At 47.5% G+C, this 22,500-nt stretch overlaps 1 protein-coding gene across 3 annotated transcripts in view; it reads right to left on the bottom strand.

Annotated features, from left to right (window-relative positions):
• Positions 1–21,984, bottom strand: part of CLCN6 (chloride voltage-gated channel 6) — a 48,503-nt gene extending 26,519 nt beyond the window's left edge. For all 3 annotated transcript variants that reach the window (XR_005743890.1, XR_005743891.1, XM_040326086.1), the window contains exons 1-8: positions 21,829–21,984; positions 14,530–14,589; positions 14,330–14,395; positions 13,397–13,462; positions 8,288–8,354; positions 4,149–4,255; positions 2,672–2,798; positions 1,899–1,966 (exon numbers count right to left, since the gene is read on the bottom strand). Coding sequence is in view for 1 of the 3 variants with exons in the window: in XM_040326086.1 (XP_040182020.1) it covers positions 1,899–1,966; positions 2,672–2,798; positions 4,149–4,255; positions 8,288–8,354; positions 13,397–13,462; positions 14,330–14,395; positions 14,530–14,589; positions 21,829–21,903 (636 nt within the window). In the remaining 2 variants the exon portion in view is untranslated. The remainder of the gene's footprint in view (positions 1–1,898; positions 1,967–2,671; positions 2,799–4,148; positions 4,256–8,287; positions 8,355–13,396; positions 13,463–14,329; positions 14,396–14,529; positions 14,590–21,828) is intronic.
• Between the last annotated feature and the right edge of the window lie 516 nt (positions 21,985–22,500).

Below are 22,500 nucleotides of genomic sequence, written 5' to 3'. Positions count from 1 at the left end.
ACAAGAGTACAGAACTAAGGGCACTCCTGTGACCCAAATTAAAAGTATGCCCAAAAGAGCTTTGGCCAATTCTCTCTTTTAATAGGGAGGACACTCATCTTGAGAGTGCGTCTAGTGCTATAGGCGAACACTGTCAACCAGAAATTCCTCTCCTGCTGAGCAACATGGTCAAACGACAGTGCAGGGAGGTGGGGATGTGCCGTCTACCAGGCCAGCTCAGCAACCAAAGCACAGATCAAAACTAGAGCAAGTTAGGGTTATTAGGAGGTAGACCGATATGGGTTTTTCTCTGGCCGATGTCGATATTTAGAAATTGGGGCGGCCGATATATGATGCTGATTTTTGTGGCCGATATTTTAGGCCGATTTAAAAATAAATAAATAAAACACCTCACCTACTCCACTCCTTCCTGCTTACTCCTGTCACTCTAGCACACACTTGATGTGCTCAGTTCAGATGGCACTAGCAGGTGGCACTGGTTTGGAACTGGCAGGTGGCACTTGTTTGGAACTGACAGATGGTGCCATTGGCACTAGCAGGTGGCACTGGTTTGGAACTGGCATGTGACACTGATTGGCACTGGCAGGTGGCACTGGTTTAGAACTGACAGATGGCACTATTGGCACTGGCAGGTGGCACTGGTTTGGAACTGACAGATGGCACTGATTGGCAGTGGCACTGGCAATTGGAACTGATTGGCACTGGTGGGTGACACTGGTTGGCAGTGGCACTGACAGATGGCACTGGCTGGTGGCACTGATTTGCGGTGGCACTGGCAGGTTTCACAACAAAGCCGATTGTAACTAACTGTGTGAAACTAACAGAGAGGAGAGAGAGAGAGAGAGAGAGAGGAGCCGTCAGCTCGATGTCGGGGGTGGGCGGGACCCAGCAGCTGAATTACACCAGCCAATGATTGGGCTGCTTTAGAAAGGGGGTGGGGCCACATACACATAGCGGCCCGCCCAGATACCATCCCATTGGCTGGTGTAATATAGCTGCTGGGTCCCGCCCACCCCCGATATCGAGGTGACAGCTCCTCTCTCTCTCCATTGTCAGTTTCACACTCAGTGCGGCGCTTGAAGCTGCCAGAGTCACCGAGTGTGGAGGAGGAACGGCGGTCAGTGTAAAATATCGGCCTAATTTTGATAATAAATCGGCCGATGCATCAAAAATGGCCAAATATCGGCCGATATATCGGTCTACCTCTAATTATTATACTGAAATGTATCCTTTAAAGTGCTTGGTAACCCCCCAAAAAAATATATAGATATCCTGGTCCCTTGCCCCCCCTCTAAACTGTAAAAAAAAAAAAACGTGCCTGAACCTGCCACTTCCTGTATCCCTCTCTGCTCTGACCACGTCATCCTCCGCAGCCCTGCTCTCCCCCTCATTCCCTCCTCCCTGCCTGTCAGTTGTGTCTGTGTTGCCCCCCCCCCCCCCCCCACTAATAGTAACAAAAACGTATCAATGGTCACTGCCAGCCCCTCTATTAGAGCCTGGCATACCACACTGTATTATTCTTTTATAAAAACAAGGCTTGTAAATGCCTGTTTAGAGCAATCTTTATGACTCTCGAGGGGTTGAGCAGTCATGTGGCCTCCCAAGCTTACGTCAGAGGGAGATCTCTGTCCCTTCTGCAGTATCCATGTATTCGTGATATACAGCGGCCGCAAGTCATGTGACCGGCCTGAAGACAGGTCTAAACAGGTATTTAGAAGCCTTGTTTTTATAAAAGACTAACATAGTGTGGTATGCCAGGCCCTAATAGAGGGGCTGGCATAGACTTAATTAAATGGGTTTACAAACACTTCAAATAGTAATGCAATTAGAGTCTGCATAAGGGTGTAGTGTTGGGGAGATACATGGTAGATAATGCTGAGGAAGGAAATCCCACTTACTTGAGGAAGCCCGGCACCGACAACAGCCCCGCTGTGAATCATCGGTCCCTCCTTCCCAATGAAAAGGCCTGTAAATAGAAAATTTGTAGGTCACGTGGCTAATTTATGAATAATATACTACTAACAAAATGTGCCTGATTTCTAATACCAACTATTAATTTTATGAGGCTGAACAGCAGACAATAACCAAAGCTAAACTCCGGGCTAATGTTTTAACATTAGTCCCCCTCAATGTTCAAGAAAAAAAATTAATTCTAATGCCGTCTCCTGCAGTATTCCTTCTCTGTTGTTAATTTTTCTGGGTTGAACCTGGAAGGCTGAAGGCATATTGTGAGTGCAGACCACCATGGGCTCATTCTCACCATGCTACCCTACGCTTGCAGTGTACTGATGGAGAGAACAGCGAAGACATCACATCAGTGCCACTTTATCAACAAACCTTCCCACCACTGAGAGGACACAGGGAGTAAGAGGAAGAGTCATGTGACCAGTCTAAAGACATCGAGGGAGTGTTAATAAAAAAAAATTAAACAAAAACCCCCACACATTGCTGTGGGGCATGAAGGGATCAAGAAGGGGTGGAGGCCAGAGCCCAGACTTGGCCTTTAAAATGTATACAATAGAAATATATTTTTTTTCCATTCCTCTGGTACACAACAGAAAAGCTCCAATATTTGATTTCTATTTGTGGACAGAACTCAAACTTATGTTAATACTAAACTCCAGAAAATGCTTTTCTTGTGCAGTATACCTTTGGGTGGCGCTGTCCTTACCTCCAGAAACACCAAACAAAACCCCCAAAGCCTTGCAAACGAGCGTTCTGAGACGGACCACGCCTGGGACCTTTACTCCATTCAGGTAACATTTAATCTCAGGAATCCCAGATCCTGCCGCTACAGGCTATGCAAGGAAAAAAATAAATAAATAAATAAATAAATAAAATAATAATAATAAATTCCATTATAGAATAAATAAAAATCAAAAGAATAATGTATGTGTGATATATATATATATATCACATAGACACACACACACACACACACACACACACACACACACCTTTTTAAAATCTATAAAAGCAAAACCTTATTCAGAAATTTTTTGGGGGGAAATCTTGGGATGCTTCCCTCGAAGCAAAATGTTCCAAAACTAGAATAGTCAATGCCAGAGTCAGGGGGTAGACAAGGGCTGGCCTTGGCAGGCGAGTGCTAGCATTTACACCTGAATTTCGCAGATAGTGCCATTCCAATCATTACAGCGGGGGTTCCACCCGTGATCTTTTTTTCTCTAAGGCCCCTTTCACACTGGGGCGGGAGCCGCGGTGGTGGTATAACGCCGCTAAAAATAGCGCCGTTATACCGCCGGGATTACCGCGGGAATCGGCCGCTAGCGGTGCGGTATTAACCCCCGCTAGCGGCCGATAAAGGGTTAATACTGCCCGCAATGCGCCTCTTTAGAGGCACATTGCGGGCGGTATTGCTGCTGTTTTCCATGGGAAGGAGCGGTGAAGGAGTGGTATACATGCCGCTCCTCTCACCACTCCAAAGATGCTGCTGACAGGAGATTTTTTTGTCTCCCGCGAGCGCATCGCCTCAGTGTGAAAGCCCTCAGGCTTTCACATTGAGTAGGCAGTGAAGGAGTTTTTCAAGCGGTAAAGCAGCGCTATTTTTAGCGCTGTACCGCCTGAAAAACTCCTCAGTGTGAAAGGGGTCTAAAAGTCAGCAGCTACAAACACTGTAGCTGCTGACTTTTAATAAGAACACTTACCTGTCCTAGGCACCCTCGATATTGCCCCACCCCCCCCGCGTCGAGGCCGATCGCTCGATCCTAGCAGCTCCCGGTGCCGCCATCCTTACTGAGGAAAACAGGCAGTGGAGACTTGCGGCTTCACTGCCCGTTTCCTACTGCGCATGCGCGAGTCTCGCAGCACTTTTGTGAATGGGCGGCTGCTTTCTGGGATACACACAGTTCCCAGAAGGCAGCATGCCCCATTCCCAGAAGATAATCGCGGGGAGGACGAGGAAGAAGACCTGCCGCGATATGGGAAGAGGCAGATTAGGAACATCCGCATAGCAACCGACATTTCTGGCAAATCAATTTTTTTTTTCATTTTTTTTGCAGGATTTTGGTGCATTTTTTGTTTTTAGGGTGGACCTCCACTTTAATCTGAAGTTCAGGAGGTGATCGGATAAATCCAGGAAAACCTTCACATTGTAACAGAAGAACAATCCTCTTCATGCTAGTCATTACCTGGATGAGGACGAAGAGTGTGGCTATGAAGGCAAAGGTCATGTTGAACCCCAGGAGTTCCAGCAGAGACAAGGCCAGACATCCTCGATCCGTGCAATCCTCAACAGCTGCGTTATCAGGTCAAGGAAAGATAAAATGGCGCCCAAATGGCATACATGACTCTCTTACAAAGGCTCATCATTGTACTGTCCTGTTTTACTATTCACATGAGGGGTGAATCACAAAAACTTCAGAGCAATCACTACAAATGAGAGCTTAAAATGATATGTACAGATCTACTAATCACCTCTTAGTTACCAAACTATAAAAAGAAATATGCAAAATAAAATAAAAATATGTAAATGAGTCATTGTGCTACCTCTTTAACCACTGACCACCCCATAGCAGATTTACTGCTACAGGGTGGCTCTCCTGTGTAGGATCACGTATATACAGTATCTCACAAAAGTGAGTACACCCCTCACATTTCTGTAAATATTTTATTCTATCTTTTCATGTGACAAAACTGAAGAAATTACACTTTGCTACAATGTAAAGTAGTGAGTGTACAGCTTGTATAACAGTGTACATTTGCTGTCCCCTCAAAATAACTCAACACACAGCCATTAATGTCTCAACTGCTGGCAACAAAAGTTAGTACACCCCTAAATGAAAATTAATTGGGCCCAAAGTGTCAATATTTTGTGTGGCCACCATTATTTTCCAGCACTGCCTTAACCCTCTTGGGCATGGAGTTCACCAGAGCGTCACAGGTTGCCACTGGAGTCCTCTTCCCCTCCTCCATGATGACATCACAGAGCTGGTGGATGTTGGAGACCTTGCGCTCCTCCACCTTCTGTTTGAGGATGCCCCACAGATGCTCAATAGGGTTTAGGTCTGGAGACATGCTTGGCCAGTCCATCACCTTTACCCTTCAGCTTCTTTAGCAAGACAGTGGTCATCTCGGAGGTATGTTTGGGGTCGTTATGTTGGAATACTGCCCTGCGGCCCAGGCTCCGGAGGGAGGGGATCATGCTCTGCTTCAGTATGTCACAGTACATGTTGGCATTCATGGTTCCCTCAATGAACTGTAGCTCCCCAGTGCCGGCAGCACTCATGCAGCCCCAGACTATAACATTCTCACTACCATGATTGACTGTAGGCAAGACACACTTGTCTTTGTAATCCTCACCTGGTTGCCGCCACACACGCTTGACACCATCTGAACCAAGCAAGTTTATCTTGGTCTCATCAGAACACAGGACATGGTTCCAGTAATCCATGTCCTTGGTCTGATTGTCGTCAGCAAACTGTTTTCAGGCTTTCTTATGCATCATTTTTAGAAGAGGCTTCTTTCTGGGGTGACAACCATGCAGACCAATTTGATGCAGTGTGCGGCGTATGGTCTGAGCACTGTCAGACTGTCCCCCCACCCCTTCAACCTCTGCAGCAATGCTGGCAGCACTCATACGTCCATTTCCCAAAGACAACCTCTGGATATGACGCTGAGCACGTGCACTCAACTTCTTTGGTCGACCATGACAAGGCCTGTTCTGAATGGAACCTGTACTGATAAACTCCTGTATGGTCTTTGCCACCGTGCTGCAGCTCAGTTTCAGGGTTTTGGAAATCTTCTTATAGCCTAGGGGTGGGTAACATTTTTACATTATATTTTTGTGCAACACTCTAGGTCTAGCAGCAGTTTTCATAATTTGAATTTTTTTTCCTATTTATTTATTTCCATTTTATTCATTCACTCCGTAGCACGAGGGATCATACCCTTCACTTTCTTATAGCCTAGACCATCTTTATGTAGAGCAACAATTATTTTTTCAGATCCTCAGAGAGTTCTTTGCCATGAGGTGCCATGTTGAACTTCCAGTGACCGGTATGAGAGAGTGAGAGCGATAACACCAAATTTAACACACCTGCTCCCCATTTACACCTGAGACCTTGTAACACTAATGAGTCACATAACATAATCACATCATTTTGCTACCAGCGGTTTAGACATTATTGGCTGTGTGTTGAGTTATTTTAAGGGGACAGCACAAAAAAATATTTACAAAAATGGGAGGGGTGTACTTACTTTTGGGAGATAATGTATGTATGTATGTATGTATGTATATATATATATACACATACATACACACACACACACACACACACACACACACACACACACACACACACACACGTTTCTTCACTTCCGCCTACAGGGGGCATGCATGCCATCACAGCATAAATGTTATGTACAGCGTTGCATGACTGCGCAATTGTCAGTTAAAGTAACACATTGCCTTATCCCAACATATGGCTTGGCAATTTTTTCCACTCACTGTATTATAATTTTTATTTAAAATTAAATATGCTCAACTAAAACGTGCAATTTTCTTGGTGCACTGCAATATATAAGCAAATGACTGTGGAAATCCTCCAACAAAAATAGCTGACCACGCATTTCTGGTTCGCGGCGTGATGTCACCAGCTCCTCCCAATGTGTTACGTTGTCAGGTCACGTGACTTCATCCCCTTGCCTGGGTGCAGTAGCAATCAGAGTCGCCCTGCTGTCCTTTGTTTTTTTTTCATGATCAGGATTATTTTCCCTCCACGCAGCCCTGCTATAGCCAAATATGCACCTACACGAACCACAAAGCATGACATGATCATATGCAAACGAGGTTTAAGTCGTATGTCACTCCTAGAAGGTGCTCCACCCACTAAGACACAACCCAAATAGCCCACCCCTCTAACAACCCCAGGCTAAAACTGAAGTTTCCCGGGGGGGGGGGGGGAGGAGAACAGAGTACACAGGCCAGGGGCTCTGGGAAATGGGGCCAAGCGAACCCCTCTGACCACAAAGGAAAGGGAAGGCAACTGGATAAGAATTGCATCAGGAGGGCAGACCGCTGACCCAACAACTATGCGGTCAAACAACAAAAGCATACATTTCACCGCTTTTTTTTTTTTTTACAGCTGAAAACGATTTAAACTGGAGGGACAAGGGGGGCTGGAGGGGTTTATACCCGTTTTGAGTTTCCTGCAGAGGGAGGAACTGATGATTGGGGAAATATAGGGCAGAGTGCTTCAGAGCAAAGAGTATAAAGATTAGGTTGTGTTTAACCACTTAAGGACCGCCTCCTGCACATTTACATCGGCAGAATGGCACGGCTGGGCACATGCACGTACAGGTACGTGCTGTGCTATTGTCCTGCCGTAGGTCGCGGGCGCGGGACCCGATCGCCGCTGGAGTCCCGCGATCGGTCCCCGGAGATGAAGAACGGGGAGAGCTGTGTGTAAACACGGCTTCCCCGTTCTTCACTGTGGCGGCGGCATCGATCGTGTGATCCCTTTTACAGGGGGACACAATCGATGACGTCACACCTACAGCCACACCCCCCTACAGTTGTAAACACACTTCAGGGAACACATAACCCCATCACCGCCCCCTGTGGTTAACTCCCAAACTGCAACTGTCATTTTCACAGTCAACAATGCATTTTAAATGCTTATTTTGCTGTGAAAATGACAATGGTCCCAAAAATGTGTCAAAATTGTCCCAAGTGTCCGCCATAATGTCGCAGTCACGAAAAAAAAAAAAAAAACGCTAATCGTCGCCATAAGTAGTACAAAAAATTTTTTTTTATAAAAAAATGCAATAAAACTATCCCCTATTTTGTAAACGCTATAAATTTTGCGCAAACCAACCCATAAACGCTTACTGTGATTTTTTTTACAAAAAATAGGTAGAAGAATACGTATCGGCCTAAACTGAGGAAAAAACATTTTTTTTTATATATATATTTTTGGGGGATATTTATTATAGGAAATAGTAAAAATATTGCATTTTTTCAAAATTGTCGCTCTATTTTTGTTTATAGCGCAAAAAATAAAAACCGCAGAGGTGATCAAATACCACCAAAAGAAAGCTCTATTAGTGGGAAAAAAGGATGCCAATTTTGTTTGGGAGCCACGTCGCACGACCGCGCAATTGTCTGTTAAAGTGACGCAGTGCCAAATCGCAAAACCTGGCCGGGTCCTTTAGCTTCATTTTGGTCCGGGTCTTAAGTGGTTAATCACTACGTAGTGTGCAGACTAAGCCGGGTGGGTAGGAAATGTGTGAACAAAGCAGCTGTAGGTCACACATGGGAAAAGGATACAGCTCTGCACCACTCTGAACTTGAACTGAGAGAAGAGACGCACAAAGTAATCCACAAACAGCCCGACCTGCACAGGAACACAGATTCAGTCATTATAAAATCAGAAAATACAATGGTAATGGAATAATGTAGAATTAATGTAGAAACCTGATAAATGTTTTTACACTACATCCTGTCCAAAACGTAAAACATTTAGGGCCAGATTCATGAAAAATTGCGGTGGCGTAACGTATTCCCTTTACGTGACTCCGCCGCAAGTTTTCGCCGTAAATGCTTGATTCACAAAGCACTTACGTGTTAACTTGCGGCGGCGTAACGTAAATCTGTCTGGCTCAAGCCCGCCTAATTCAAATGGGGCGTGTGTCATTTAAATTAGGCGCGCTCCCGCGCCGAACGTTCTGCGCATGCTCCGTATGAAAATTTCCCGCCGTGCTTTGCGCGAAATGACGTTGCCCCGACGTTATATTTTGAACGGCGACGTGCGTTACGTCGTTTCGTATTCCCGGACGTCTTACGCAAAAAAAAAAAAAAAATGTTTTAAATTCGACGCGGGAACGACGGCCATACTTTAACATGGCTGGTCTAAATGTAAGCCATGAAAAAGCAGGCTTATGTTTGCGACGGGAAAAACCGACTAGCGACGACGCTAACGAACGCGCGTACCTTTGTGGATTGCCGTAAACAGCTAATTTGCATACCCGACGCTGGAAAACGATGCAAACTCCACCCAGCGGCCGCCAGAAAATTACACCTACTATCCGAAGGCGTACGCCTGTCGGATCTTTGCCAAAAGCTGTCGTATGTTGGTTTGAGGATTCCAAATCAAGATACGACGCGGCAAATTTGAAAATACGCCGGAGTATCAGCAGATACTCCGGCGTACTGATTCTGTGAATCTGGCCCTTATTTTTTTGCTGGTACCATTATTAGCTGAACAAACGCTAATTGAATTTTTGAAATAAAACCTGTTTTCATGACGTAGCTTACTTCCTGTGCTTCTTTATGCAATGCAGGCAGATCATGGCTGGTGGAAGGGGCCATCAGGGTGCTGTACATAGATTCATGAAAACATCACAGCACCCGGCCCCAGTACTCCTCTCAAGAGACCCCAGCACTGATACAAGCAGTGGGTTGGCTCTTGGGAGGAGTTATACAAATACTGTATCAACATTTCTTGATGGGTATATACCAGTCTGTAGAAGAGGTTGCTCCTAGGCAGGCAAGCAGACCACCATAGGCAACACCCACATGGGATACCGAGCCTCCCTGATTGCAAGAACTGAAAACCCAATGAATGAAAAGGGTAATGCCGCCTACACACGGTCGGAATTTCGACAAGAAAAGTTTGATGTGAACTTTTGGTCGGAAATTCTGACCGTGTGTAGGCTCCATCTGACTTTTTCTGTCGGAATTTCCGACAGCAAAAATTTGAGAGCTGGTTCTCAATTTTTCCAACAAGAAAAGTTCTTGCTGGAAATTCTGATCGTCTGTATGCAATTCCGACGCGCGAAAAAACACGCATGCTCAGAATGAATGAACTTTATTTTTCTTGGCTCGTTGTAGTGTTGTACGTGACCGCGTTCTTGGCGGTCGGAATTTAGTTTGACCGTGTGTATGCAACACAAGTTTGAGCCAACATTCCAATCGGTTTTCTTGTCGGAATTTCTGATCGTGTGTACGCGGCATTAGTCTTGCCGCAGCTTTTAATTGTGCAATGCAATCAGAGTATGCCATTTCAGTACAGGAGAGGAGCCTGTAGAACTGAAGGAAGGCTGGAGCTCAGCTTTCAGTTGATTTAGAGCAGTGGTTCCCAACTCCTGTCCTCAAAACCCACCAACAGGCCAGATTTTAAGTATTACCTTGGGGAGATACAGGGCCAGATTCAGAAAGATCAGCGGATCTTTCTGCTGGCGTAACGTGTCTCAGATACGTTACGCCGCTGTAACTTTGGGCGCAAGTTCTGTATTGAGAAAGAACTTGCGCCCTTAGTTACGGGGGCGTAACGTATGTGTGGCGGCGTAAGCCCGCCTAATTCAAATGGGGATGTTGGGGGCGTGTTTTATCTAAATTGTACTTGACCCCACGTTTTTTACGTTTTTTTTTGAACGGCGCATGCGTCGTCCGTAAAATATCCCAGTGTGCATTGCTCTAAAGTACGCCGCAAGGACGTATTGGATTCGACGTGAACGTAAATGACGTACAGCCCTATTCGCGAACGACTTAGGCAATCGACGTAAAATTTTTTTTTTATTAAAATGTATTTTGTGCGTGTACTCGAGAGAGGAGCCGGACTGCAGGAGTTGGGAGTAGGCAGGCCTCCCCCAGAGGCAATCTACCACCTTTCTCCATGCCCCGGGTGGCAATGGCGGGTGTGTGAGGGGGTCCTCCCACACAGCCCGCCCTACCTGCTCCGCTTTGAAGCCCAACGGGGCAGAGGGACTCCCTATAAGGGAGTGAGAGGATCTAGCCCGCTCAACTAGCCCCGTTAGTCCTTCGCCTCTCTTTTTAGAGACCGCGTGGTCAAAGTGCGTGCATGTTAACCCAATTTCGAGTGCGTGCAAGTGTGGTGGTTTTTGTGGGAGGGGGGTGGGCGTACTAAGCGCAGGCTTACCTCGCATAGCACACTCACCGGGAGCCGGGCTGAGACCACCAAACTCAATTCACATGTAGCCGAGACCAGGATCCGAACCCCTAGCTGCAGAGGTGAATGGCTTGTCAGCGCAGTGCCAATCACGTTGAGCCACCGCAGCTCCTCAATCGACGTAAAATTTCAAAACTCGGCGCGGGAACGACGGCCATACTTAACATTAGCTACGCCTCATATAGCAGGGGTAACTATACGCCGAAAAAAGCCTAACGTAAACGACGTAAAAAATTGCGCCGGCCGAACGTACGTTTCTGAATAGCCGTATCTACCTAATTAGCATATTCCTCGCGTAAACATACGGAAGTGCCACCTAGCGGCCAGCCTGAAAATGCAGCCTAAGATACGACGGTGTAAGACACTTACACCAGTCAGATCTTAGGGATATCTATGCGTAACTGATTCTCTGAATCAGGCGCATAGATACGACCTCCCGCACTCAGAGATACGACGGCGTATCTTGTATCTGAATCTGGCCCACAGACTAGAATACTGAAATCACTGAGCAGCACATGATATCACCTGTGATGCATTTCAGTTATCTTGCAAACCTGGCCTGTTAGTGTACCGTCATCTTTTAAACAAAAAACATATCTATTTCCTCTGTTGGAATCTCTATTATGATAAATGAAGTAGGAAGATCAGGAACTGCCCTCAAGGTAGATATGAACAGAGGTGAACTATGGCTGGAAGCTCTCATCACTGGAGTACCATAAAAGCTCCGTGACAGACTCACCTGAGGCCACCTTATAACTGAACAGCAAAAACTACAACACAGCTAGACTAGACTTAATTATTCAAATGATTTCAGAGGACTTTCCCCATTTAAAGTGTTACTAAACCCACAACAGTAAAATCAGCATGCTTGTTATAGTCACTGTGGAACCTAAGGGGTTAATCCTTTGCATTGCGTAAAAAGGCTGTTTAATCCCGTCTCCTCTGATCCTCCCCATCTTCCAGAGTCCCCAAACCATCTCCAAATAGTACAGAGACCAGGGAACAAGCTGCACATGCTCAGTTTGGTGTGTACTGCTATTTTTATCTCTCTTGGGAGGATACATGTGATCAGCACTGCGCCAATCATCACTATTCAGACAGAGGGCCAGGGGTCCAGCAGCCTCATAGGACAGTCAGAGTAGAATGAAAACGCCTCCTACAATCTTTAACCAGACACTGGTAGAAGTCACAAGACTGCTCTAACTGCTGATGAGAAAGGGTATTTATCAGTTTATATTTAACCCTTTCATGCCTAAGCCTATTTCTGACATTTGGTGTTTACAAGTTAAAATCCGTATTTTTTGCTAGAAAATTACTTAGAACCCCCAAAAATTATATATATATTTTTTAGCAGAGAATCTAGAGAATAAAATGGCGATTGTTGCAATATTGAATGTCACATGGTATTTGTGCGGCGGTGTTTTAAACGCAACTTTTTGGGAAAAACTTACTTTCATGAATTAAAAAAAAATGAAAAAGTAAAGTTAGCCCAATTTTTTTGCATAATGTGAAAGATGATGTTGCGCCGAGTAAATAGATACCAAGCATTGCACGCACTCGTGGAATTGCGACAAACTATGGTACCTAAAAATCTCCATAGGCGACACTTTAAACTTTTTTTTACGGTTACCAGGTTAGCGTTACAGAGGAGGTCTAGTGCTAGAATTATTACTCTCGCTCTGACGATTGCGGCAATAACTCACATGTGTGATTTTAACACCGGTTTCATATGCGGGCGCGACTTCCGTATGTGTTTTCTTTGTTGCGTAAGCTCGCGGGAGGGGGGCGCTTTAACATTCTTTATTTATTTTTACTATTATTAATTGTGTTTTTTTTTTTTACATTTTGATCACTTTTATTGCTGTCACAAGGAATGTAAACATCCCTTGTGACAGTAATAGGTGGTGACAGGTACTCTTTATGGAGGGAGCGGGAATCTAAAAGACCCCCAATCCCTCCTTTGCACCGAAAACAGCGATTCTGAATACTGTGTACTTTTTTAAATCCCGCGCCATTGGCAGCCGAGAAACCCGGAAGTGACGTCATTGTGTTAACATTGCAGAGACTGAATCAAAGCAGTTTACGGCTTAGTTTTAGTCTCCGCCTGGACACAGAAGGCGCCGGATGGAGGATCGAGAGGCGAGAGGCGGTGGGGGGGTGTCCCCTCCCACATAACAACTGAGCGGCTTTTAGCTGCATAGGTTGTTATGTCTGGATAGCCAATCGCTGGCTCTAAACAACGGTACCGGGATGATGCTTGCAGCTGCGTACGCTCGGCGCGAAAGGGTTAATAAAACTATGGCATTTCCATGTTCAGTGTACTGTGGGAGACCAGATATAGTGAATGCGGGATCCTGTGTTTAGTAACACTTTAAGCTGGCAACTTGTTTTTAGATTATCCATTAAATTAAAATTTACTTAAGGTCATTGAATGGCAATAATCTGGAAGATAAGGTAATAGTCTCTACCAGTCCAGTGCACACGCCAATAGCAAAGACCATGATCCACCGAACAGCCTCATACCGCTTGGCTTTCTGCAAAAAAATAAGAAGACAAAAACAAAATTAAGAGTGACCAATCCAAGCATGATATCACCAGGTACGGTACCCTGTAAGATGCATAAAGGGCAACTCCACTTTTAACTAATGCATTTTATTGCTACAGAAGATATTTTGAGCATATGATGGCTGCATAGAGTAATACATGTTAATTCTACCATCCTAGGTTGATATCAGCAGGTGCTAAACTAAAAAAAAAAAAAAAAAAAAAATGTTTTATTGTTTGTTAAAACATTTTGTTTTCTCCTTCACTGACTGGCACTGATGAGGAGGCACTAATATGTAGAATTGATGGGCACTGATAAGGTACTGACAGTCATTACTGATAGGCATCTGTGAAGGGCACTGGCAGCCGTTACTGATGGGCACTGACTGGCAGATGTGGTAGGCACCTCTGATAGGGGCTGAGTTGATAATCAATGTGCTGATTATCAGCGCAGACCTCACCGCTGACAGGAGAGCCGCCGATCGCTTCTCCCGTCAGCCCGAATCGAAAGAAAGCCGTTTACCGGCACCTCCTGGTTGCACGCTGTCACAGCTGATCACGTGGTAAAGAGCCTACGTCATAGGCTCCTTACCACGATTAGAATTTGCGGCTTGTCAGACTGACACACCAAACCACCGATCGTGGCTTATCCTGCTGGACGTCATAGGACGCCCAGTCAGGATAATTTAACTACTTTGCGCACGTCATTCTGTTATATGGTGGGAGGGAAGGGGTTAAATAACATTTGGATGAAACAAAAGCCCCGAGCAAGTTGCCTCTACCCCTCTATGTGATCGCATGATGAACACTAAAATGACAGGTCTGTAGATGCAATAAGTACGCCGGTAAGTCTTTACCTTACGGTTGATGCATTCCAGAACCTCCAGATACGGGTCATTAATGCAGCGGTCGTAATCCAAACTCTGTAACAAAAAATGATCGATATGACCAAATGTACTGAGATAAAAGTCACGTCAGCCAATAACACAGATCCAATAAAAGCTTCAGTGACTCACCAGAGCCGGAAAACATTGAGGAATCAATACAAGAAACTCACCTCATAATCTTTCCGGGGAAGAATCTCCTCATCCTCCTCACGGGTTTCACCCAGGATAGTCTGAGGAAAAAGAGAAAGAAAGATAGTGGAGCTTTACAAAGACAACGTAAGGGACTTCAGTGTACAAATTCAGGCTGTATACTTGTGTCTAAGTGGGCATTTTTAGCAACAAAATGAACACTGGTTCCTTGTTCTGGGCTATATCTGACTGTGTGCATTCTTCACAACATAAATGTGAAATATTCAGCAAGGATGGTGGGAGCCCCTCAATGTGCACAGAAGGTAAGCAGGCCCAAGAACTCGGCTAAGAGACGGTGTGAGGCCCTCATAATGTACACTGCAGGTGCGCAGACCCAGAACTCAGCCCTGGGATGGTGTGAGGCCCTCATAATGGGGACAGAAGGTAAGCAGGCCCAAGAACTCGGCTAAGAGACGGTGTGAGCCCCTCATAATGGACACAGCAGACCCAGAACTCAGAACCCAGAAAGCAGGAGAGTCAGGACGCCCACTAACACACAGCTCCTTTCTCTAGCTGCAAAGTAGAGAGTGTCCTGACTTGCCTGCTCGCCCCCTCAAGAGGCTTTCTCCACACCAGGGAGAAAGCCTCGCATTACGATGGTGAGTAACAGACAGAAGAACAGGAAGTGAGGATTTCTCAGAAGAAATAAGGACATTTAAAAGCAAAATGGAAGGATGAGGTAAAGTGAAGGAGGACTGCACTAAGGTAAAGGAAGCTATTTAGGGAAAATAATTTTTTCCTTTACAACCCCTTTAAATCTTGCATTGTGCTGTAATCCTGACCTTAGTCAGCTAGATTCCAAGAAAGCCTTCAGAAATCCTTACTCAGCAGAGCTGAACATTCCTCTATTGTTGTACATTGTCAGGCTGGGAATAATAAATAAGCTGCATGATACGTTGTGCCCGTTTTTAGAAGCAGCTGCGAAAATGAGAATTTTCAGGACCCATCTTGAAAAGTTTCCCCCCTCAGATATACTAACGTGCCACAAACAGGAAGTTAATATCACCAACCATTTCCATTTTATTAAAGCGGGGGTTCACCCAAAAATCAACTTTCTGCCATTAGATCCAGCATACGGCTGACATCTGCAGTATGCTGTTTGTGACGCTCGAGTGTTTACGGCGCCTGCGCAGTCGGCTCTACACGGCAGGCGCAGTAAACACTCGTGTCACTTCGGGTATTTTCGGAAGGCGTGATGCACTTTAGCAGCCCGTCAATCAACTCCGCTTGGCTTAGGAACGCCTATTCCCTGAAGGATTCCCCGCTCGGAGCCGGATAACAACGCTGATAAAACGATAAGTACCAAAAAAAAAACAGCATACTGCAGATGTCAGCAGTATGCTGGATCTATTGGCAGAAAGTTGATTTTTGGGTGAACCTCCGCTTTAAGGTGTATCTATATAAATGGCCCACCCTGTAGAACCCCCAAACATTATATATATCTTTTATTCTAACACCCTAGAGAATAAAATTGCGATCGTTGCAATACTCTGTCACGCCGTATTTGCGCAACGGTCTTACAAGCGCACTTTTTTTAATTAAAAAATAAGACAACAGTAAAGTTATCCCAATTTGTTTTTTTATTGCGAAAGATAATGTTACGCCGAGTAAATTGATACCCAACATGTCACGCTTCAAAATTGCGTCCGCTCGTGGAATGCCGACAAACTTTTACCCTTTAAAATCTCCATAGGCGACGTTTAAAAAAATCTACAGGTTGCATGGTTTGAGTTACAGAGGAGGTCTAGGGCTAGAATTATTGCTCTCACTCTAACGATCGCGGCGATATCTCACATGTGTGGTTTGAATACCGTTTACATATGCGGGCGCTACTCACGTATGTGTTCGCTTCTGTGCGCAAGCTCGTTGGGACGGGGCGCATTTTCTGGCTCCTAACTTTTTTAGCTGGCTCCTAGATTCCAAGCAAATTTATCAAACCCTGGATTAACAGAAGAGCATTAGGACACAATCGATGTGCTGCTAAAGAGGATGTTGAGGAGATATAGATATAGAGATCATGGGCCAGATTCACAAAGAGTTACGCCGGCGTATTAGCAGATACGCCGACGTAACTCCGAATCCAAGCCCGTCGTATGTTTAAATGTATTCTCAAACTGAGATACACTTAAACATGCCTAAGACACGACGGCCTGCGCCGTCGTATCTTAGGGTGCAATATTTACGCTGGCCGCTAGGTGGCGCTTCCATTGCAAATGAGTCGTTACGCCGATTCACGAACGTACGCTTGCCCGTCGCAGTAAATTTACGCCGTTTCCGTAAGAGATACGCGGCGTAAAGATAAACATGCCCCCTAAGTGGCATATCCAATGTTAAGTATGGCCGTCGTTCCCGCGTCGCAATTTGAACATTTTACGTCATTTGCGCAAGTCGTCCGTGAATGGGGCTGGACGCCATTTACGTTCACGTCGAAACCAATGTCGTCCTTGCGACGTCATTTAGCACAATGCACGTCGGGAAATTTTAGGGATGGCGCATGCGCAGCACGTTCGGCGCAGGAACGCGCCTAATTTAAATGATCCCCGCCCCCTACCTGGATCATTTGAATTAGGCGGGCTTGCGCCGGGGGATTTACGCTACGCCGCCGCAACTTTACAGGCAAGTGCTTTGTGAATCAAGCACTTGCCCGTAAAACTTGCGGCGGCGTAACGTAAATGTCATACGTTACGCCGCCGCAGATTTGCGCGATTATACGTGAATATGGCCATATATATCTCTTTCTCTCCATCTATAGATAGAGATTTATATATATATCTCTCTATCTATGTGTATGTGTATATATCTATCTAAATAAATAAAATGAGCAGATATTACCCCCATTGATGTGTATACAGACTTACTGAATATAAAGATTTATAATTGAACACGGTCATTGAGTAGATGACAGCTCTATGTATATCTGAGCAGGTTGGAGATCCCCTTTAAGTCGCCCTGTACCATGTACTAGTTGTGGAAGTCGGGGTGCCGTAACGCATGGACATTGGGGCGGCTGGAAAGTGAATCTGTAATTCCAGTCCTGTAGCAGGAAATCCCGTCCCTAATCCCTCATTTGTGTAGAGCTTTCCCGGTCTTCTCTCCAGAGAAAGCTCTGTGCCGTTTACAGATCAGAGGATTAGCAAACACTAAGTGCCGCTTTTTGAAGTTTTGCATTGATTTCGATTAACAAAAGCAAACCGTGAATAGAAGTGAAAATCAGAGAAAGGGTTGAGGATTGCATCAAACACCATGGAAGGGCAATGTATGGATCTGATACATTCTCAGCATCATTACCACAGAAGGGGGTGTACAGGAAGCGTGATGGGACGGATAAAAAAAGAATGATGTGGGGAATACAGGAATGATGTAAAGCGCGGGAAGAATGACATCGGTGTTCAGGATCCCAGCAATCTCAAAAAGAATGAGGAGCAGCTCAGGAAGAAAGATAAAAAGAATGAGGAGGAACAAATGAGGAGAAACTTGGGAAAGGATGAGAAAAAAAATGAGGAGGAGGAGCAAATAAGAAAGAGCTTGGGAGCAAATGGGAAAAGCTACAAATAAAGGAGGAGTTTAGGAAGAAGGAGGAGCAACAGATGAAGAGGAGCTTGAGAAGGTGAAGGCAGAACAATTGAGGAGAAGTAAATGATTAGGAGCTCGGGAACAGGGAGGAGGTACAAATGAGAAGCATCTTGAGAAGGAGAAAAAGCAGGTGATGTGAAGCTCGGGAAGGAGGTGGAGCAAAAAAGGCGCTCCGGAAAAAGGAGGAGGAGCAATTGAGGAAGAACTACAAATAAGGAGGATCTCAGGAAGAAAGAGGAGCAACAAATGAGGAGGAGCTAATGAGTAGGAGCTTGGGAAGGTGGAGGAGCAACAAATGAGGAAGAGCTCGGGAAGGTGGAGAAGCAACAAATGAGGAAGAGCTCGGGAAGGTGGAGAAGCAACAAATGAGGAGGAGCTAATGAGTAGGAGCTCGGGAAGGTAGAGGAGCAACAAATGAGGAGGAGCTAATGAGTAGGAGCTCGGGAAGGTAGAGGAGCAACAAATGAGGAGGAGCTAATGAGTAGGAGCTTGGGAAGGTGGAGGAGCAACAAATGAGGAGGAGCTAATGAGTAGGAGCTTGGGAAGGTAGAGGAGCAACAAATGAGGAGGAGCTAATGAGTAGGAGCTTGGGAAGGTGGAGGAGCAACAAATGAGGAAGAGCTCGGGAAGGTGGAGAAGCAACAAATGAGGAAGAGCTCGGGAAGGTGGAGAAGCAACAAATGAGGAAGAGCTCGGGAAGGTGGAGAAGCAACAAATGAGGAAGAGCTCGGGAAGGTGGAGAAGCAACAAATGAGGAAGAGCTCGGGAAGGTGGAGAAGCAACAAATGAGGAAGAGCTCGGGAAGGTGGAGAAGCAACAAATAAGGAGGAGCTAATGAATAGGAGCTCGGGAAGGTAGAGGAGCAACAAATGAGGAGGAGCTAATGAATAGGAGCTCGGAAGGTGGAGAAGCAACAAATGAGGAAGACCTCGGGAAGGCGGAGAAGCAAATGAGAAGGAGCTGAGAAAGAAGGATGAGGGGAAAATTAGGTGAAGCTATGGAAAGAAAGAGGAATAAAATGAGGAGGAGCTTGGGAAGAAAGAGTAACAAATGCAGAGCTGCAAATGAGGAAGAGCTCAGGAAGAAGAATGAGGAGCAAATGAGGAAGAGCTAAGAATGGAGGTGCAAACGAGAAGGAACTCGGGGGAAGGAGTTGCAGCAGAAAACTCGGGGGAAGGAGTTGCAGCAGAAAATGAGAAGGAACTCAGAAACAAGAAAGAGGAGCAAATGCAAAATAAGCTTGGGAAGAATGAGGAGGAAAAAATGAGAAGGAACTCAAGAAGAATGATGGAGGACTGGGGAGGAGCTTAGGGAAAATTATAGAGCCGGGGTCTCCAAACTTTCTAAAAGGGAAGGGCCAGTTTACTGTCCTCCAGACTTTAGGGGGGCCAGACTGCGCTCAGTGGGAGTAAACATTGCCTGATCTTTTGTATTAGGGGAGAAACAGTTGGTGCTGTTGGCAGAAATTGTGCCCCATTTTTGTTTTCATTGAAAGGACTATTGTCCCATTGTTGGTGTCAGTGGCAGGAATAATGCCTCAAGGGCCAGATAAAGCAAGCAAAGGGCTGCAGTTTAGGGGACCACTGTTACAGAGGAATGAGGAGGATCTTGTGAAGAATGAAAAGGACAGGCTGTAGGTGGGGTGTGATGGGCGTCCGCAGCTGCAGGCAGGGTGTGATGGGTGGTGAGAAGTGTGATGGGCGGTGAGAGGTGTAGGCGGGGTGTGATGGGCGGTGAGAGGTGTAGGCGGGGTGTGATGGGCGGTGAGAGGTGTAGGCGGGGTGTGATGGGCGGTGAGAGGTGTAGGCGGGGTGTGATGGGCGGTGAGAGGTGTAGGCGGGGTGTGATGGGCGGTGAGAGGTGTAGGCGGGGTGTGATGGGCGGTGAGAGGTGTAGGCGGGGTGTGATGGGCGGTGAGAGGTGTAGGCGGGGTGTGATGGGTGGTGAGAGGTGTAGGCGGGGTGTGATGGGCTGTGAGAGGTGTAGGGGGGGTGTGATGGGCGGTGAGAGGTGTAGGCGGGGTGTGATGGGCGGTGAGAGGCGAGGCGGGGTGTGATGGGCGGCGAGAGGTGTAGGCGGGGTGTGATGGGCGGTGAGAGGTGTAGGCGGGGTGTGATGGGCGGTGAGAGGTGTAGGCGGGGTGTGATGGGCAGTGAGAGGTGTAGGCGGGGTGTGATGGGCGGTGAGAGGTGTAGGCGGGGAGTGATGGGCGGTGAGAGGTGTAGGCGGGGTGTGATGGGCAGTGAGAGGTGTAGGCGGGGTGTGATGGGCGGTGAGAGGTGTAGGCGGGGTGTGATGGGCAGTGAGAGGTGTAGGCAGGGTGTGATGGGCGGTGAGAGGTGTAGGCGGGGTGTGGTGGGCGGTGAGAGGTGTAGGCGGGGTGTGATGGGCGGTGAGAGGTGTAGGCGGGGTGTGATGGGCGGTGAGAGGTGTAGGCGGGGTGTGATGGGCGGTGAGAGGTGTAGGCAGGGTGTGATGGGCGGTGAGAGGTGTAGGCAGGGTGTGATGGGCGGTGAGAGGTGTAGGCAGGGTGTGATGGGCGGTGAGAGGTGTAGGCAGGGTGTGATGGGCGGTGGGCGGTGAGAGGTGTAGGCGGGGTGTGATGGGTGGTGAGAGGTGTAGGCGGGGTGTGATGGGTGGTGAGAGGTGTAGGCGGGGTGTGATGGGTGGTGAGAGGTGTAGGCGGGGTGTGATGGGCGGTGAGAGGTGTAGGCGGGGTATGATGGGCAGTCAGAGGTGTAGGCGGGGTGTGATGGGCGGTGAGAGGTGTAGGCGGGGTGTGATGGGCGGTGAGAGGTGTAGGGGGGGTGTGATGGGCGGTGAGAGGTGTAGGCGGGGTGTGATGGGTGGTGAGAGGTGTAGGCGGGGTGTGATGGGTGGTGAGAGGTGTAGGCGGGGTGTGATGGGTGGTGAGAGGTGTAGGCGGGGTGTGATGGGTGGTGAGAGGTGTAGGCGGGGTGTGATGGGCGGTGAGAGGTGTAGGGGGGGTGTGATGGGTGGTGAGAGGTGTAGGCGGGGTGTGATGGGCGGTGAGAGGTGTAGGCGGGGTGTGATGGGCGGTGAGAGGTGTAGGCGGGGTGTGATGGGTGGTGAGAGGTGTAGGCGGGGTGTGATGGGCGGTGAGAGGTGTAGGCGGGGTGTGATGGGCGGTGAGAGGTGTAGGCGGGGTGTGATGGGCGGTGAGAGGTGTAGGGGGGGTGTGATGGGCGGTGAGAGGTGTAGGCGGGGTGTGATGGGTGGTGAGAGGTGTAGGCGGGGTGTGATGGCCGGTGAGAGGTGTAGGGGGGGGTGTGATGGGCGGTGAGAGGTGTAGGGGGGGGGGTGATGGGCGGTGAGAGGTGTAGGCGGGGTGTGATGGGTGGTGAGAGGTGTAGGCGGGGTGTGATGGGTGGTGAGAGGTGTAGGGGGGGTGTGATGGGTGGTGAGAGGTGTAGGCGGGGTGTGATGGGCGGTGAGAGGTGTAGGCGGGGTATGATGGGCAGTCAGAGGTGTAGGCGGGGTGTGATGGGCGGTGAGAGGTGTAGGCGGGGTATGATGGGCAGTCAGAGGTGTAGGCGGGGTGTGATGGGCAGTGAGAGGTCTCTGCAGGGAGTCATTGCCTGTACATTGATGTATTGGTTGTGGTTGGATATAATGGGTTGTATGGTAGGTGTCATTGTACACAATAGAGGGGTGGGTGACACATGCAGGCTGGGTGACCCTCTCACCAGCTCCTCCGGGGTGCGGCTCTCCCTCTCCCCACAGCAGCAGCAACAGCACACGTCTCCCCCGCAGGCCGCCATCCTCACACCGCCTGTCACGTGAATCCAGCCGCTTCTCCCCGCGAGCCCCCGTCTCTGTGTACCATCCGAAAAGTCCCGCCCACCGCGAGTCACATGACCGCCCCTCCGTATGGCCAGGAGCGGGTCATGTCAGAGTCACGTGAGAAGTCAGTCTGGGCTGGTAGTGATGGTGATTGGTTGGGGGAGATGGACTCGGTACTGCGAGCTGTCCTGACTGATGGAGGTCCTGTTTGTGTCAGATGTTCTGTCAGAAAAGCCAACCTGTCGCCGGCCCCGCATTCCATTTATTCCATGCACCGAGTGCTGATATTATGTGGGAGGGTACAGAATGCGGAGAACTAAAATTCCCAACATTATGTACTGTTCTGGGATGGAGGATTAATGCTGAGAGTGTTAGTTCTCCCCGAGGAAAATACTGACACTTGAGATCACAGCACAGTGATATACTGACCCTGAGATCACAGCACAGCGATATACTGCCCCTGAGATCACAGCACAGTGATATACTGACCCTGAGATCACAGCACAGCGATATACTGACCCTGAGATCACAGCACAGTGATATACTGACCCCTGAGATCACAGCACAGCGATATA

This window comes from Rana temporaria, chromosome 10, assembly GCF_905171775.1.
Source record: "Rana temporaria chromosome 10, aRanTem1.1, whole genome shotgun sequence".
Taxonomy (NCBI): Eukaryota; Metazoa; Chordata; class Amphibia; order Anura; family Ranidae; genus Rana; species Rana temporaria.
This window is presented reverse-complemented; position numbering and strand designations above follow the sequence as displayed.